General features: G+C 42.1%; 2 protein-coding genes across 9 annotated transcripts in view; one reads left to right on the forward strand and one right to left on the reverse strand.

The window, feature by feature from the left end:
* RAE1 (ribonucleic acid export 1) overlaps window positions 1-18,274 on the forward strand; it is a 27,234-nt gene continuing 8,960 nt past the window's right edge. The window contains exons 1-8 of one of the 8 annotated variants that reach the window (XM_063802481.1): window positions 1-226; window positions 2,870-2,966; window positions 3,550-3,654; window positions 5,284-5,376; window positions 14,175-14,261; window positions 15,625-15,711; window positions 15,826-15,897; window positions 17,498-17,605. In XM_063802481.1, the coding sequence (XP_063658551.1) occupies window positions 2,877-2,966; window positions 3,550-3,654; window positions 5,284-5,376; window positions 14,175-14,261; window positions 15,625-15,711; window positions 15,826-15,897; window positions 17,498-17,605 (642 nt within the window). In that variant the 5' untranslated portion in view covers window positions 1-226; window positions 2,870-2,876. 8 annotated transcript variants of the gene reach the window in all.
* On the reverse strand, window positions 7,749-8,787 carry MTRNR2L3 (MT-RNR2 like 3). Its single transcript, NM_001193629.3, is given in 1 exon segment — window positions 7,749-8,787. A coding segment is annotated over 1 exon segment (75 nt). The 5' UTR covers window positions 7,875-8,787; the 3' UTR covers window positions 7,749-7,799.

Below are 18,274 nucleotides of genomic sequence, written 5' to 3' on the forward strand. Positions count from 1 at the left end.
CTTTTTCTTCGACGATTTCCGGGCGACGCAGGAAGTGGCTCCAGGGCGCACGCGCGTTGTTTCCGCGGTAGTCAGGGCAGTTTCTACCGCAGGCTTAAGGAGGTTTCGGGCTCCTGGGATTTCTGTCCGCGCTCCTGACCCTCGTCCTTCGCGCCAGAGCAGGTTCGCAAACTTCTCAGACCCTTCTGCTCCCGGCCGCCGCTTTCCGCCGGGGCGAGACCCCCAGGTATGCCCCGTGCCGCGCGCGTCCCGTCGTTACCCGCCGCCATGGCGCCCGCAGAGGCCGAGTTGCCTCCCGGGAGCGCGCTTCTGCGGGTTGCTGGGGCGCGAGCGGGACTGTTGACTAAGCTTCGTTACTGGGCCCTGGAAGCGAGGTCAGAGCTGGAAATGGCCTTAGGGGTCACCTAGGGTCTAATCCATCGTTTTTCTTGTTGGGGAACTGAGCCCCTGGGAAGGGTCACATTGCGTTGAATGCAGTGTCTGTCGCCTCTGTCCCTCCCCCTTACACGTCTGGCGTCTCGTCAGATACATGTCAGCTCCTGGGATAAGCTTTCCCTGGCCGCTTTGCAGAAGGGCGTCCCCTTTTAGCCTCTTCCACGTAAACCTGCTCCATTTCTTTCGTAGCAGTTACCACTCTCTGAAACTAAGTCTGTTTCTGTCTTAGCCCGCCAAGTATTTATTGTATACGTATATAGGTGCCACTGTACAGGCAGTACTTCTCCAGGCAAGTATTATTAAACACCAGCCGCCCTGGGCCAGGCATTGTACTGTGGGACCCAGTATGCATTAAGGGAAGAATCCAGGCAAGTGGCTGCCCTCTTGGAGCCAGCATTCTGCGGGGGAAGAGATTGAGTGTAAACAAGAAATTCCAGGTCGTGACTGGTGCTGTGAAGAAGGCAAGGGGATGTGATGGAAGATTAGATATGTTAAAGTTGGCAAAGAAGCGTCTGAGGAGGTAACTTTAAAAAAGAATACGTGTGACAGCTTTATTGAAGTATAACTTAAATAACATAAATTTCAACCATTGAAAGTGTATATTGTGAGTTTGGAAGTTTTATGCAGTTGCGTAAACATGGCAAGTTCAAATTTGGGACATTTTCATCACCCCAAGAAGTTCGGAGGAGGCAACTTTTGAACTGGGATATGAAGATTCAAACTGAGGTAGCTGTGGGGAGGGAGAAGCAAATCATCCCAGGCTGAAGGAACAGCACTAGGTTTGCTCCAAGGCAGGGATGAGCTTGTGTTCAGGAGAAAAAGGAAACCAGCAGAGCTAGGAGGGCTGGGGTGCAGCAAGGCGGGAGAGAGCGGGAAGAGATTAGGTGGGTCCCACAGATGACTGTGCCTTCTGAACTTTGGAAGCTTCCCAGTGCTCAGCATAAGGTGTGGTCCACACTGACTAACACGAACGATTCTCACCTACCATGTTCTTTTTCCTAAGTTCATCCCTAATGGCAGAAATGTTCTCTCCCAACTTGAAGGTTGAGGTAGAGGAATAGAGTGAAAGTAATATTTATTAAGAACCTGTAGTGCTTTAGGCTGTGTGTGTGTGTGGCTTCATTTAGTTCTCATAACTCTGTGAAGTAGATATTAGTGTCTCTGTTTTACAGATGAGAAAATCAAGGTTAAGTGACCTGTCCAAAGCCATGTAACCAGCACCTGGACTGATTGAAGAAGCCTTGTCATGCCTTTGTTCGTTCATACAGTTAACTGGTGTTTCAAGTACCTCTGCATTTGAGGGCAGAAGTGTGGCCGGCAAGCACCACATCCCCTCACGTTCACTAAAATATACATGTGCTTGTAGCTGTTGCTCTGACCTTTTGTTCTGCACTTATTTTTCATGAAGCTGAGGAAACTCAAATGCCTTCCTCAAATTCCTTGCAGTTTCTCCGTTCTGTGTTGTCTTGTTAGCAAGGATGTCACTCAGCCATTTGGCTCCCTTTGGAGAGGTGACTGGTATGGAGGACTTTTCAGTGTAACAGGTAGTAGGATTGAAATGTGGTTTCAGTGTACGTAACTCCTCGGGGAGTTGGAAGGAAAAAAGAAGGGAAAAGTCGTTTATTGTACCCAGTATGAACTAGACACTGCATTTTCTACATAATCTGATTTGATCCCCAGAGCAGCCGTGGAGAATGTGTTAATGTTCTCTGTGTTTGCAGAGCAGGAAAATGAAGACTGGTGAGATTAGAGTCCCAACTCCTGAGTGGCAAGAGGCCCTGACCAAACCCTGGTGGGCCTGTTAGATTATGATATCCAAGAAAAAACCCAGGGTGGGAGAGGTTCTTGCTGGGTAAATGTCCAAAACATGATGCCCGACCTTTTTAAAACTTTTACGAAGAAATTGCTGATTCGCTTCCCGGACTGGTTGTTCTAGGTAGTTTCATGCGGATGCTGACCTAAACTAGAATGTAGAAATTAGTAAGAAAGTGAATGGCCCACTAGGTGGAAACCTGAAGGCACGGGGACCTGCGATCTTGTTTACTGTTATATTCCTGCTGCGCAGCTCAGGGTCTCTATGTAAAAAATGAGTGAATTTATTTTCTAGCTGGTGACTACAAAATAATCTGCAATGTATCCATACTGGTTTATTAATGGTAACGAATGAACCGTACTAATATGAGATAATAGGGGAAACTAGATATGGAGTGTATGGGAATTCTATCTTTACTATTTCTGGAAACCTAAAACTACTCTAAAATAGAAGGTTTATTTTTTGAAAGCACTCTGCTCATTGCACTTTTGTCTGAAAAGTGAAGTCTGGCCTCAAGCCACTTTGAGTATTTCTCTTCTGCCAGTTAATTATCTTACCATTGCCTCTCAGTGATATTACTTAAGAGAAAACCCATCCTTAACATTTTTCATTACTTTTTAGGGTCAAAATGAGCCTGTTTGGAACAACCTCAGGTTTTGGAACCAGTGGGACCAGCATGTTTGGCAGTGCAACCACAGACAATCACAATCCAATGAAGGTACCACGAAAAGCTTCCTGGGGCTTGTAGGAGGAGTTTGGGCAGAGTTTCTCCCATTAAGGACAGAACCCGAGATGACTTGGGAGCCTCCTTTAGGCTGAAAGCTTTGAAACTTTGTCTAACTCATGTTTCTGAAACACTGGAGCACAGAAAATGTGTCCCCGTACTTGTGTCCTGTTCTTCCTGGCCTGCCAGGTCTCCAGAATCACCCAAGGTGCAGATTCCAGTGCAGATTCCCAGGGCCTGGCCCAGCCAGGACTGTTGACTCAGAATTCCCATGGTTGGAGAGAGGGGATGGCAGGTGAAAACTGTGCTGTAGCACTGTGGGGCCAGAGTGAACTGGTCATTTAGAAAACAAGACCATGGGCATTTCATTAGCAGCTGCTACTGCTAGTCCTGGTGGTGCTGGTATTTTCTCTAGCTTATTTTTTACTCCTGTCTTTGATCAAAGTAAGGAAAGGTCTAATTCAGTTAGTTCTTGTACACAAGGAAAGGCCACCGTGAGGTAATTAGTGAGAAAGAAAACAATTTGGAATGAAGTTGTGAGTGTGCATACATTTTAACATTGACTTTTTTCCCGCAGGATATTGAAGTAACATCATCTCCTGATGATAGCATTGGTTGTCTGTCTTTTAGCCCACCAACCTTGCCGGGGAACTTTCTTATTGCAGGATCATGGGCTAATGATGTAAGTGCTCCTTAAATACGTGTTCTAGAAATCATCTCTCTTTGTATGGCCAAGGTTAGCTTTAGCTCCGTTGTTTCCCAAGTAAATGAATCAGTTGGACTTATTTATGGCCTTTTTTGAGAAATCAATTTAGGGGGTGTGAACCCTTCTGAATGGCAGACATTATTCTTACACCCGTTTTTGTTAGGAAAGCACAATCATATGTGTTGCTCGAAATTTTCTACTTTAGTTCAGTCTCTTGAAGTTTATTCCCAAATCAAATATCATATTCATCCAGAGTGAACATTATATCCAGTGGCACACACCAACAAATTCCCCTTCTTGGCATCCTGACAGTGTTCCTCAGGCGTGTATGAAACTTTTTCAACATTAAATAATAGCACAGATCTGCCTAGATACTTACTCATCATGTATAAAAAGAAAGACAAAAAAATTACAGTTTACTAAAAGAAAGAAAACTCTGGTAGAAAAATAAGCAAAGGGTGTAAAGAGGGACTTCACAAAAGAAAGAATAAACCTGAACCATTCGTCCATACTTGTAATCAGATAAATGCAAATTTAAGACTTTTTTTTATTAAATTAACAAAATTAAAAGTTTAAAAGAATAATAATGCCAGCAAGGATAAGCTGAAACCCTGCATGTATGGCTGGTAGGTACGTAAGTTGGCTTTTCCACAGGATAATTGGCAATAGTTATCAAAAATCCTTCAGCTTATACCCTTTATCTCATTGATACCCTTCTGGGACTTGAGTAGGAAATCTGATAATGTACTTCATCTGCATTATCTAAATTCACCTTTATAACAGCCAAAGCACTGTGAGCTTGTGACAATTTTGAAAATTTTAATATCTAGTAGTAATGGCAATGTATAGTATGTTTGTATGATGGAATACCATTGTAAGTTTTTGGAAAAGCTTTCGAACTGTAGCCTACAGCACAGGGGCAGCAGGGGTTAGGAGAACAGGAGGGAGGATGGTAGTCAAGGTTGAGCAAGCTTGCTTTCTACATGTAATTTTTAGAAAGATTTCAGATGATTTGCTGCTTAAAAAAAGGATGTTTCAAGTTGAACAGGCTGGTGATGCAGGTGAGGAAAGCTGTAGCTGCAAAAGTGAAGACACTGTATAATCTAGTGTCTTCCAGAAAATATGTGTACATGGAAAGAAGACTAAGAGCACACAGAACCATTAGCTGTGATTGTCTGTGGTGTGATTAGGGTGATTTTTATTTTTTTGCCATATTTACAAAATCTCTGAAATGTATTACTTTTTTAACGGAGGGGAGATTATATGAAGTATTCAGAAAAGAGGTAAGTTTCTACTTTGGTCTCGATTCTCTGAATGGTAATGGGTAAGTGATATTCTACTTTAGAAGACATATCTCATAGATGCATTGAGAAAATTATCTGCAATTTTATGTGTAAGCAATAGAATTTGTTTATTTTAGTAGCTTAGGCGAAGAAAACAGTTGCTTTCATAGATATTTTAATTCCTTTGTTCTTGAAGTTAGATAATTAGGTTGCTATGAGAAGTCTATGTATGGTTAAGGTGTACCCCATTAGTTTTTAGGTGTTAAATGCAAGCAGTACATCGTAATTGCTTTGTTTGCATTGAATTTTTTTGTTACTACAGGTTCGCTGCTGGGAAGTTCAAGACAGTGGACAGACCATTCCAAAAGCCCAGCAGATGCACACTGGGCCTGTGCTCGATGTCTGCTGGAGTGACGTACGTTCCCTTCCATTTCTCGTGTTCCATTTTACTTAAAGTACAGAATGATTTAGAATATTTAATAATCCAAACACAAATAGCATATATGTGTTCATATTGTAGGAATTCTAAGTTTCTGAACATAAATGTAGTCATTTATTGATGTTCTTAATGTTGGCTTTAGTTAGCCACTTTCTTTGAAAGCTTTTCTTGTATTAAATTTTGTGTGTGTGATTAAGGAGAGTTTAATGATTAAGGGATAATTTATGAAGAAGCCAGCAGGGAAGGTGAAACACCTGTGCCAAGCTGCAGTGGGCGGGCCTCCTGGAGCACAGCATGAGCTGCAGCTGTAGAGGGGCTTCCACCTGGCGCGGGGGAGCCAGGGGATGAACAGCTGTAGACGGGCCTCGGCGTGGCGAGGGGAGCCAGGGGTTGAACACCCCAGCCTCTCTCCTCCCTTCTCCTGCCATTGCTGCTGGTGGCTGAACCCAACAGTAGTGAGAATGTTAAGGGGCCTGGTGACAGGCAGACACACTGCAGTGCTGAAGAAGCTAAGCCTTGAGGCCCCTTCCGAGGCCTTGTACCTGTTCCTTTAGTCAGGTTTATTGAGTCTGATTTGCCTGCTGTAAAACTGAACCTCTTTGGTATACAGCTCTGTGAGTGTTAAGAAATGCATAGAGTTGTGTTCAAGATATAGAACAGATCCATCGGCCTCCAAATTCTCTTCCTTCCTTTTGTCGTCAAATCCTTCCCAGCTCGCAGCCCCTGGAAACTACTCATCTGTTTTTTTGTCCCTATAGTTTTGCCTTTACAAGAGTATCATCTAAATAAATCCTATAGGGTGCAACCTTTGTGCTCAGCATGTTGCATTAACGTATGGTGATTGTTTTGTCAGATATATTTCCTATGTTTGGGGTGGGATGCTGGAAATTAGGACAAGCATTGAGATATAGCATCTGCAAAATGCTAATGTAAGTGGTAGGAGTTTTCTCATAAAAGATGTATGAGTTGGTCTTAGCGGTATTGGGGGTATGCCGTTCGAATTTGTAAGGAGAGTGGTTTAGAAGGGTCTTGGTAATTAAATTTGTGGTATAGAGTTCTGGTAAATATACAGTGTGTAGTGCTCCTAGGAAAATAGTAGTAGTTAGGGCATTTATTATGATGATATTCATGTATTCTGCTATAAAGAAGAGGGCAAATGAGCCTGCGGCGTATTCGACGTTGAAGCCTGAGACTAACTCTGACTCTCCTTTTGTTAGATCAAAAGAGGCTCAGTTAGTTTCTGCTAGTGTGGAGATAAATCATATTATGGCTAGGGGCCATGATGATAGGAGCAGTCACAGGAACTCTTGTGATGAGTGTGTGTAAGTTAAATGAGCTGCTTATCAGTAGAACTGATAGCTGGATAATAGCTAGGGTGACTTCATATGAAATCCTGTGGGCCACAGCTCATAGTGCACTGATGAGTGCATATTTTGAATTAGATGCTCATCCTGATCATAGAATAGATAGACAGCTAGGCTTGATGTGGCTAGTATAAATAGGAGGCCTACATTAAAATTAGAGGATCTGGTATAGGGAGGGGGGTTCATAAGAGGAGAGCGATAGAGAGGGCTAGGATTGGAGCAATAATATAAAGGGTGATAGTAGATGTTAAGGGCCGCAAGGGTTCTTTGGTGAAAAGTTTTATTGCATCAACAAATGGTTGAAGCAGTCTGTAGGGACCTACAATGTTGAGTCCTTTGCATAGTTGTATATAGCCTAAGATTTTTCATTCGATGAGTGTAAGGAACGCTGTCACGATAAGAGTGGGGATAATGAGCAGGAGGAGGTTAATTACAGGCATGTTGTTAAGAAGAGGAGTTGAACCTCTGATTATAAAGTGTTAAGTTTTATGCAATCGCTGGGCTCTGCCATCTTAACAAACCCTGTTCTTGGGTAGGATGTGTGATGATTTAAGAGATTGGGATGGCATCATCTATGGAGTGAGGGCACTTTATGAAGTGGGCCCTATTTCTCTTGTCCTTTCGTACTAGGAGGAATGTTAAGTAGGTAGAAACCGACCTGGATTACTCTGGTCTGAACTCAGATCACATAGGACTTTAATCATTGAACAAACAAACCCTTAATAGCAGCTACACCATTAGGATGTCCTGATCCAACATCGAGGTCGTAAACTCTGTTGTCGATACGGACTCTAGTATAGGATTGCGCTGTTATCCCTAGGGTAACTTACTCCGTTTATCAAATTATTGGGTCAATGTGTAATAACTCACTTAGACTAGTGTGGTCTTAGGTTGTTAGGAGGTTGAATTATGCTCCGAGGTCACCCCAACCAAAATTTTTAATGCAGGGATAGGAGGCTAGGGCCTGTAGGCTTGTTGGAGTTTTTATTTGCATTGATGAATTAAAGCTCCATAAGGTTTTCTCGTCTTATTTGTTTATATCCGCCTCTTCACGGATAGATCAATTTCACTGGTTGAAAGTAAGAGACAGCTGAACCCTCGTGTGGCCATTCATTCAAGTCCCTATTTAGAGAACAAGTGATTATGCTACCTTCGCACGGTCAGGATACCACAGCCGTTGAATATATGTCACTGGGCAGATAGTGCCTCTAATACTGGTAATGCTAGAGGTGATGTTTTTGGTAAACAGGCGGGGTAAGATTTGCTGAGTTCCTTTTATTTTTTGTAATGTTTCCTTAGAGCATGCCTGTGTTGGGTTAACAGTGCAAATAATACGGTATTTATTATATCATTTATTAATATTGGGATGTTAACTGTCAGTGGGTTACTCCCGTCTGATGTAAGCTTATGCAATGGAGAATGTCTTCATCTTAGTTATATTAACATTACTGCTTCTATTAAGTAATAGATTAGTCCAATGTGATGTTAGGAGTTCAGTAGACTGGTTAGAATTTAAGATAGTTAGATATTGAGCTTAAATGCTTTCTTAATTAGTGGCTGCTTTTGGGCCAACTGTGGTGGTAATGTTTTTTACTCTCTGTAGGAAGGGTCTAAAGAGCTGTCTGTCTCTCTAGACTAACAGTTAAACTTAAAGGGAGTTTAAGTAATTCTGTGGGTAAGTTGAAAGTTGAACTAAGCCAGCCAGCTATCACCAGGCTCGGTAGGCGTGTCACCGCTACTCATGAATCTTCCCACTGTTTTGCCACATAGGCGAGTGTGCTCTTTCAGCTATTCTTGGGTAGCTCGTCTGGTTTCGGGAGACTTGGCCATAGTTCTCTATGTAAGGTTATTTCTAGTTAATGCATTATGCAGAAGGTATAAGGGCTTGTCTTTGCTTTTTAGTCCTCGATACAGTTCTTTCATCCTTCCCTTACGGTACTGTGTCTATTGCACCAGGGTAGAAATTTCTATCGCCTATACTTTTGTTTAAGGTAAATGGTTTGATTAAGATAGTTTGATAATATTTTTAGCGAGGTTTGGGGCTAGAGTTGTCTGAGTGGTCAGGTCATGATGAAATCTTCTGGATGTAAGCCAGATGCTTTGGGTTAAGCTACACTTTGGTTTATCCAAGCGCACTTCCCAGTACGCTTACCATGTTACAACTTATCTGCTCTATACCTGTGTAGAAAATTATCAGTAATAGTGATTTCTAGAGTAGTATTCGAGGAGGGTGATGGGCTGTGTGTGCGTGCTTCATGGCCTTATTCAACCAAGCACTCTGCTCTTGATTTACCGCTAAATCCTCCTTAAGCCCTTAGCTTTCATAAGGCTGTCATGAGATTTTCTGGACATAGAAAATGTTGCCCATTTCTTGCCACCTCATGGGCTACACCTTGACCTAACGTTTTTATGTGTATACTTGTGCTTACTCTATAACCTTTTTAGGGTTTGCTGCAGATGGGCATTATAGGCCAGGGGCAAGAGGTGGTGAGATGTATCGGGGTTTATTGATTATAGAACAGGCTCCTCTAGAGGGATATAAAGCACCACCAAGTCCTTTGAGTTTTAAACTGTTGCTTGTATACTCTGGCAAATGGTTTTGTTAATGTAACTGTTAGGGTTTAGGGCTAAGCATAGAGGGGTATCTAATCCTCCCAGTTCTTGTCTTAGCTACTGTGTCTTCAGGGTATTAAAGCTACTTTGGTAGTATGTTTTATTTCAACTGGAGTTTTTTACAATTTAGATGGAGCTTAGCACTCTTTACACCAAGTTCTATTAGCTTGGGTTAACTGTATGGCCATGGTGGCTGGCACGAAATTAACCAACCCTAAATATTAGTATAGCTTAGTTAAACTTCTGTTTATTACTAGATTTAACACTGCTGTTTCCTGTGGGGGTGTGGTTGAGCAAAGTGTTTTGAGCTGCATTTGTGCATGCTTGATACCTGCTCCTTTTGATCCGGGTGATCTAGAGGACATTTTCACTGGGGTAGGGGTGTTTGCATGTGTAATCTTACAAAGAACTAATAAAAAGGTCAGGACCAAACCTATCTGTTTATAAGGTTTTGTGGACCCATCTAGACATTTTCAGTGTCTTGCTTTGAGTGGTTAAGCTACATTAACTGTGTAGAATACTTAAGTGGAAAATTAAAGTATGAGAAAGAAAGAAAGAAATAGAAATAGTTGCTTACAGTTCTGGAAATTCAGGGTCTTTAAAGTTGGATTGGCAGAGGTTTGGCTGAGAGGGTTATTCATAATTAGAGTATGGTTGATTTAGGGTTATGGTGTACTGAGGCAGCACTTTCAGAGGGTTATGCTCAAGGTATCATATCAGTATTAGGGTAGAAGTTTAGTTAATCTATTATACATAGTGGAGGATTTATTGGGTAGGAGGAGCCTTAAGATTTTTTAGAAAATTACATCAATCGAGGGGTAGCTGTTGGGGTGTTCGTGGTTAAAATATGTCTGGGCTCTGACTGGGTTGCATTTTAGTCTCTTGTGTTTGGGGTTTGGCAAAGGTATGTTTACCTAGGTTGATGGTAAAGTCAGATTAGGAGGGGGGAGTTTGCGGATTTATTCGGAAATAGTTCTTGAAATTGAGCATACGTGCATGCGTGAGCATCTATTGATTAATTGTTAAGTCCTTCAACCATGAATTAACACCTTATGGTTGTTATGTCGGTCCGGAATATTCAGTATAAGTTCAGCTACAATGGATTTGGCAGGAGTCAGGCTGTTGCCATGCTGAGTCACAGCACCCCAAAGTTAAAAAATACCAAATGCATGACAGTGCTCCCGTGACTGGCTAATAGGGTGGTAGTGATTAATCCATCAAGATGTCTTATTTAAAGGGAACCTGTGGGCGATCTTAATTTTATGGCCATATGTTAATGCAGGGGTCCCCACCCCCCAGGCTGTGGACCAGAACAGGTCCATGGCCTGTTAGGAACTAAGCTGCACAGCAGGAGGTGAATGGTGGGCCAGTGAGCCTTACTGCCTGAGCTCTGCCTCCTGTCAGATCAGCGGCGGCATTAGATTGTCACAGGAGCTCGAACCCTGTTGTGAAGTGCACACGTGAGGGATCTAGGTTGTGTCTTCCTTATGAGAATCTAATGCCTGATGATCTGAGATGGAACAGTTTTATCCTGAAACCATACCCTCACTTCACCACAGTCTGGAAAAATTGTCTTCCATGAAACCGGTCCCTGGTGCCACAAAGGTTGGGGACCGCTGCTTTAATGTGATCTTATTTAGCTTATATATAAGAAATAATTCTGTGTATAAACATTATGACATAGTTTAGGGGCCACAGTTGCTCCCATTTTATTCATTAGCAAGGATCAGCTTTTCTGAGGCATTTTTATCATCTGTAAAATGTCTTCCTGACATACCTGATCAAGTTATTGTGACACTACATTAATAGATATATGAAAAGTTTGAAAAGTGAAGCATTCATTTCATATGCAACTTATTTTTAGTTTACACACAGAAAAGTAGCAGCATGAGTAGATTTGAAACATTTCTAATGTATTTTGTCTGTCTTTACTGATCGGGCAACGGGTCAGAATTAGAAAGTTTCTTATAAAGTACGGCAAGAAATAGAATTAACTAATGCAGGAATCCTTTTGCTCAAATGTTATCTAATGGCTATTGGAATTTATAAAACGGAATCTAAGTTTCATACCATCTAGTGGGAGGATCAGACACAGGAATGAGAGTTGTATGTTCTGAGGGGGAGGCAGGATGAACTGGTGCTGGGTGGGAAAAACAATACAGAAAGCAGCTGTAAAGTTTGGAAAGGCTTCTGTGAATGCTTTACAGAAGACAAGAATAGAGGTAAATTTTTGTTTGTTTGTTTGTTTTTGAGTGTTGCTCTGTAGCCCAGGAGTGCAGTGGTGCGATCTCAGCTCACTGCAACCTCCACCTCCTGGGTTCAAGTGATTCTCCTGCCTCAGCCTCCCAAGTAGCTGGGATTACAGGCGCCCACCACCACACCCAGCTAATTTTTGTATTTTTAGTAGAGATGGGGTTTCGCCATGTTGCCGAGACTGATCTCAAACTGCTGAGCTCAAAGTGATCCACCCGCCTTGGCCTCCCCAAGTTCTGGGATTATAGGCATGAGCCACCACGCCTGGCCAGCAGAGCTGATTCTTGAAAAGTAAACCATTTGCCTATAGCTTTTTAAGCATTGTCTCATCCAGTTGAGGCCTGGGTTCAAATTTCAGCTCTGTCTCTTCCAGGCTTTTGACTTTGCCAAGTTGTTTAATCTTTCTAAATTTGTTATCTTGTTTAGAAAATGAAGGTAGGCTGGGTGCAGTGGCACTTTGGGAGGCTTGGGATGAAGGATAGCTTGAGGCCAGGAGTTTGAGACCAGCCTGGGCAACGTAAGGAGACCCGGTCTCTACAAAAAATAGAAAAATTAGCCGGGTTTGGTGGCGCACACCTGTAGTCCCAGCTACTTGGGAGACTGAGGCAGGAGGATCACTTGATCCCAGGAGACTGAGGCTGCAGTGATCCATGATGACACCACTGCATTCCAGCCTGGCAACAACCCTGTCTCAAAAAATAAAAAAAATTATCTGAGTGTGATGGCACATCCCTATAGTCCTAGCTACTCAGGAGACTGAGGTGGGAAGAATCCTTGAGTCCAGGAACTGGAGAGTACAGTGAGCTATGATTGCACCATTGCACTCTAAGCTGAGCAATAGAGCAAGACCGTGTCTCTAAAAAAATAATAAATAACAATAATAAAGTAAATAATAAAATGAAGGCCATAACAGATAATAACATTATTAATTCAGCAAATAATTGTCAGGCACCTATTGTATGCTAAATCCTGGAGATAAAGTGGAAATCAAAGTAGGCAAAACCTACACTTCTGAAACTCATGATCTCTTAGGACAAACAAGAAGAACAAATACAACTTCTCGATAGTGGAAAATTGTGATGACTAGATTAAACCTACACGGAAGGATTAGCACAGTGCTGTCACAAAGTGGTTAAGGAGCTTGCCTGTGAGAACAAAAGTGAGTGGCTGAGCCTAGGCCCAGACCTTCCTGGTGATGGAGCCCATGTGCTTAGCAGCCTCCCTCATGGAGCTTTACAGGAAGAGTCGGAGCTACCCGGGAGAGAAAGACATGTAGGTAAAGGCACAGGGGCGCCAAAGACCCAAAGTTACCTTGGAGGCATAAAAGCCAAACTTGGTAAAGTTGAATCTTCAGTACTTTAAGGACATGGTTCAAACTCTGCGGCTGAAGCAGGTAGACTTAGAGCAGCTGGTGGAGCATTCACACATACTCTTTCTCTCCCCAGTGTTTTGCTGGATTCTCCTTTATGTCTGCACGTGTCCACTGAGATTGGCATGCTGTGCTCCACAATGCTGATGACGTGGTGGGGCTGGCATTTTGAGATTGAGAGGCCAGTGTTCACTTGGACTCAGGGCAGCCCTCTCCATACACTCATACCTTTCCTTTGCTGTGTTTTCAGGGATTTGTAGAATTACAACCTCATTAAAAGCATGAGGAGCAAGTTATATCTCTTCTTTCAAATGAAGTCACTTCAATGGAACAAGTTTTTGCTAGAGGAGAATGGTGGTCAATTTTTGAGCTCTGGAACCAAAAATGAAATATAGACTAGGCCAAGGTTCAGCAAACTATGGCCCATGAGTCAAACCTGACCCATTGTCTATTTTTGTAAATAAAGTTTTATTGAAATGCAGCGACACTCATTGACATAATATGTCTGGCTGCTTTCAAGCTGCAGTGACAGAGAAGACCTACTTTGAGTTCTCTGTGTGAATATTGTGAAACCATCACACAGTGACCACTAATTTTTAAATCTATTTGACAAGTTAGATAGGACCAATGACTGTTGTAAATTGGCATAGCTTTATTGCATGTACTTGGAAGTGTTATTAGATAGGGACTGAATAAAAGTAATTGTGATTATAGTTATGTGTTTTGTATATAGAGAGAAAGATAAATGTGACAGAATGTTTACAATTGATGAATCTATGTGAAGTGCTTATGGGTATTTTTTGTATTTTTGCAACTTTTCTGAAGGCTTAAATTTTATCAAAATAAGAAAAAAATTTTAAAGTGGTCCATGGTTGCTGCTGAGAGGAGACCTGGGATCAGGGAGAAGAGAAAGAGTTTGTTTTCACTAGTTTGTGATTTCTGATTTTTAAAATCCTGTTTATATGTTCTCGCTTAGAAAAGTAAGTCAATCATGAAATAGATGAAAATGAATTTTTTGTATGATGCTGTAGTTTGCAGTACACTGGTCCCCAAACAATTGGAAAAATAAAGATTGCCAAAGTTTGCCTCAATATGTTCAACGTAGTGTCTAAATATATATATAGTTAAAGATTTAATTTTTCTTAAAATGCAAAATTTTCTCCATTTTATTTTAGGATGGGAGCAAAGTATTTACGGCATCGTGTGATAAAACTGCCAAAATGTGGGACCTCAGCAGTAACCAAGCAATACAGATCGCACAGGTAACAGAAGCCTCTGCAGAAAGGCTAGGCACAACTGGTACCCAGGACTGTGATGGCTCTTTAAGTGAAATAATTATTATAATTATAATAAGAAACGTGCAGTTAGACTCTGTCAAATCAATTAGACAATATAACAGAAACCTCTTTAGCACAAAAATAACAATTTTATAACCATTCTCATTCTTAACTAGTGTTCACAGATTGTCTTGTCATGGATCTTCATATATGTATGGATGGAGTCATAAGGAGTTAGCGACATTAAAATCTATGAAAGACAGGTCATAGGTGGTCCTTGCCATTCACAGGTTGGACGTTGTGACCTCGTGCATGGCTGGTCTTCTACCAACTGCATTTGGTCACTTACTCATTCAGCAAGTGTTCTGTTTATGGGCCAGTAATAGAGCAGCGAGTAAGAGGGGCATTTCCCCACACGTGTGGAACTTTTACCATTACTCAGGGACCACTGGCAGGTACTGTGTGAAGAATGCCAAGGGCAGAAGTAATGAAGATAAGAGAACTTAGAACCAGAGGGTCCAGCCTGCTAAGGGGGCTTCAGGAAGAGCACAGTGCTGAAACATTTTCAGGAAGGCACTGCATACTCAGGTCACAGGGCTGTGTACTAGAAACATCTCATTGATCTCTTAATTCCCGTCACCTCAGTGAGTAAAACTGTGGTGGAATCCCCTGCTTGTTATTTCTGAATATCTCCCTAAGGAGGAGCTTACTTTCACTCGCACATATGTCTTAATTATGAGTAAAAAAATTAAAGTTTGCTAGAATGGAAGGTAGATATATGTTTTTGTGTTAAATTGACTGTTTCGATTATGGGTGTATTAGTCCCTTCCTGCATTGCTATAAAGAAATACCTGAGACTGGGTAATTTATAGAGAAAAGAAATTTAGTTTGCTCATGTTCTGCAGGTTGTATGAGTATGGTGCCGGCATCTGCTCGGCTTCTGGGGAATCCCAAGGGAGCAGGAGACGGAGCAGGCACATCACATGGCAAAAGCAGGAAAGAGAGCTATGGGAGAGAGGAGGTGCCATACTTTACAACAGCCAGATCTCAGAGAACTCACTATCGTGAGGACTGTGCTAACACAGGAGGGATCCGCCCCCATGACCCAGACATCTCCCACCAGGCCCCACCTTCAACACTGGGGATTACATCTCAACATGGGATTTGGTGGGGACATGCAAACTCTGTCAGTGAGGAAGGATTGGTAAAATGCTAAATATCTTTTGGTTTTTGTTTGGTATGGCCCCAGTATTTAAATTAGTTTCTTCCCTTTGAATTGCCACAACTAAAGCTGTTCAGCACATTCTTACATTTACCTTGATCTGTTTTGTTTTTGTCTTGTTGAAAGCATGATGCTCCTGTTAAAACCATCCATTGGATCAAAGCTCCAAACTACAGCTGTGTGATGACTGGGAGCTGGGATAAGACTTTAAAGGTATAATGTGCCGTTGAGGCATTGTTTGGCCCCATCAGGATTGTCATTTATTTTTGCACCATTTCGACTTCTGCTCTGAATGGTCACATACTGGCTTCTCTTTTTTGCTTTTAGTTTTGGGATACTCGATCGTCAAATCCTATGATGGTTTTGCAACTCCCTGAAAGGTGTTACTGTGCTGACGTGGTAAGGGATTTCAACTTAATATGTATTTACTTTAAAAAAAACAAAATAAGTATTCTCACCTTGTGGCGTCCTGCAGTTAGTGAGTGGGTAATATAAAAATCCTGCTAGCTTTAGTAATAGATATAAAGGATCGAGTTGAGATTGCCTCAGTCGTCTCCAATTGGGAGATTTTTGTGCTGCGTTTCTTCTAGAAGTACTAAATGCTGGATGTCAAGTTTTCCTGCCACTCGTTTGAACATATGCAGCTAGCTACATGCCATCTCTAGTGTGACATCTATCATGTCCTTTCCATGGCAGTAGGAAAACTTGCAGTAAGTTTGTGAGGTGGTACCAGGTCTTTGGGGACTGTTTCTGAGTGGGATAGAAATTGAACTTTCTCGGCCAGGCATGGTAGCTCACGCCTATAATCCTAGCACTTTGGGAGGCCAAGGTGGGTGGATTGCTTGAGGTCAGGAGTTCGAGACCACCCTGGCGAAACCCCATCTCTAAAAATATAAAAATTAGCTGGGCATGGTGGCGCACGTCTGTAATCCTAGCTATTCGGGAGGCTGACGCATGAGAATTGCTTGAACCCAGCAGGTAGAGGTTGAAGTGAGCTGAGATCACGCTGTTGCACTTCAGCCTTGGTGACAGAGTGAGATACTATCTCAAAAAAAAAGGAAAAAGAAATGGAACTTTCTCCATTTGTTTAGTCACATCTTAAAGTTTTGTACCAACAATCCCGTAATTCCACTTTTAGGAATTTATCACAAGAAAATAATCATAGATACAGATGGTCTTTGTTTTTTTGTTTGTTTGGTTTTTGAGATGGAGTCTCGCTCTGTCGCCAGGCTGGAGTGCAGTGGCATGATCTCAGCTCACTGCGACCTCTGCCTTCCGGGTTCAAGCAATTCTCCTGCTTCAGCCTCCCGTTAACTGGGACTACAGGTGTGTGCCACCAGGCCCAGCTAATTTTTATAGTTTTAGTAGAGACGGGGTTTCACATGTTGGCCAGGATGGTCTCGATCTCTTGACCTCATGATCCACCTGCCTCGGCCTCCCAAAGTGCTGGGATTACAGGTGTGAGCCACCATGCCCGGCTGGTCTTTGTTTTATGTAATATAGTGAAACATTGGAAGTGGCCTAAGGGGCCACCAAGACACAGATAAATAAACCCCGTGGTAGGTTCATTTGAGGGGACGTTAGAAGCCACTGCTAGTACTTGAAAAAGTGTGTGACGTGGACCTTATGAAACATGTTTTGAGTAAAGGATATGAACTGTACAGAAATATGCTACATACCAAGTATAATGCTGAGAACAAAGGCTGGAATAGTGACAGCAACTGAAGGAGTGGTGTAGGGGATTTTTATTTATTCTTAGTTCCTGAGTATATTTTCTAAATATCCATATATTTTATAGTTAGTTTTAAAACACGAGACTTTTTAAAATATATGAATGTTCTACTTTCAAATACTATTTCTCTAGGTTTTAGTGAAATATAATCCCAGGATTATGAAAATCCAGACTTAATGTTGTAACCAAAAATTGATCAAATACATTAGTATAAAAACAGCACACTCCTTCACCTGAAGCGCGTCTCTGTTTTCTTCCATTCCCTAGATATACCCCATGGCTGTGGTGGCAACTGCAGAGAGGGGCCTGATTGTCTATCAGCTAGAGAATCAACCTTCTGAATTCAGGAGGATAGAATCTCCACTGAAACATCAGGTGTGTCATTAGTCAAATCAAGAAGTATGTATTTAGCACCTGTTGTATGCAAGATTGTGCTCACATCTGGAATACAGTTGTACTTTGTAAAACCTGTAAGTATGTTCAAAGAGGGGTGAATTGAAGGATATAAACGCAAATACTTAGTGAGTGAATATTAAGTAATACTAAGGTATCCCTGGATGAACTGAACTTATGTCTTCTCCAAACATGCCCCTGGATGGCTGAGTGCTACTGAATTGTAGGGGCCAAGGGAAAACTTCTCCTTTGCCCTCTGAAGGGGTTCACTGAAAAGCAGCTGGTAAAAGACAGATTAATAGGAGAAATGGCATACAAATGTATTGATGTGCACAGCGTCTTACGATGATCTTAAAGGCAATATGGTTGATGCTTTCATACCATCTTGAGGTCACAGAAAGAAGGGGGCTCAGGGCATGGCCCAAAACAGGCTTTCATGGTAAATTGGGTTCTCGTGGCAAGACAGGTTATGGGAAGAAGAGAAGAAGAGGTCTGTGTAGCAAAGGTGGTCTTGTTAATGTGGAGGAAGCCCCACAGGTAGCACCCTCGGAGAGAACTGAGACCTTTAACGGCATCAGACTGCAGTTAATCTTCCCTAAATCAGGACAAGGGAAGGGCCTTGGAGAAAGCCTGGCTGCATCAATGCCGATT

This window comes from Pan troglodytes, chromosome 21 (genome assembly GCF_028858775.2).
Source record: "Pan troglodytes isolate AG18354 chromosome 21, NHGRI_mPanTro3-v2.0_pri, whole genome shotgun sequence".
In the NCBI taxonomy this organism is placed as follows: Eukaryota; Metazoa; Chordata; class Mammalia; order Primates; family Hominidae; genus Pan; species Pan troglodytes.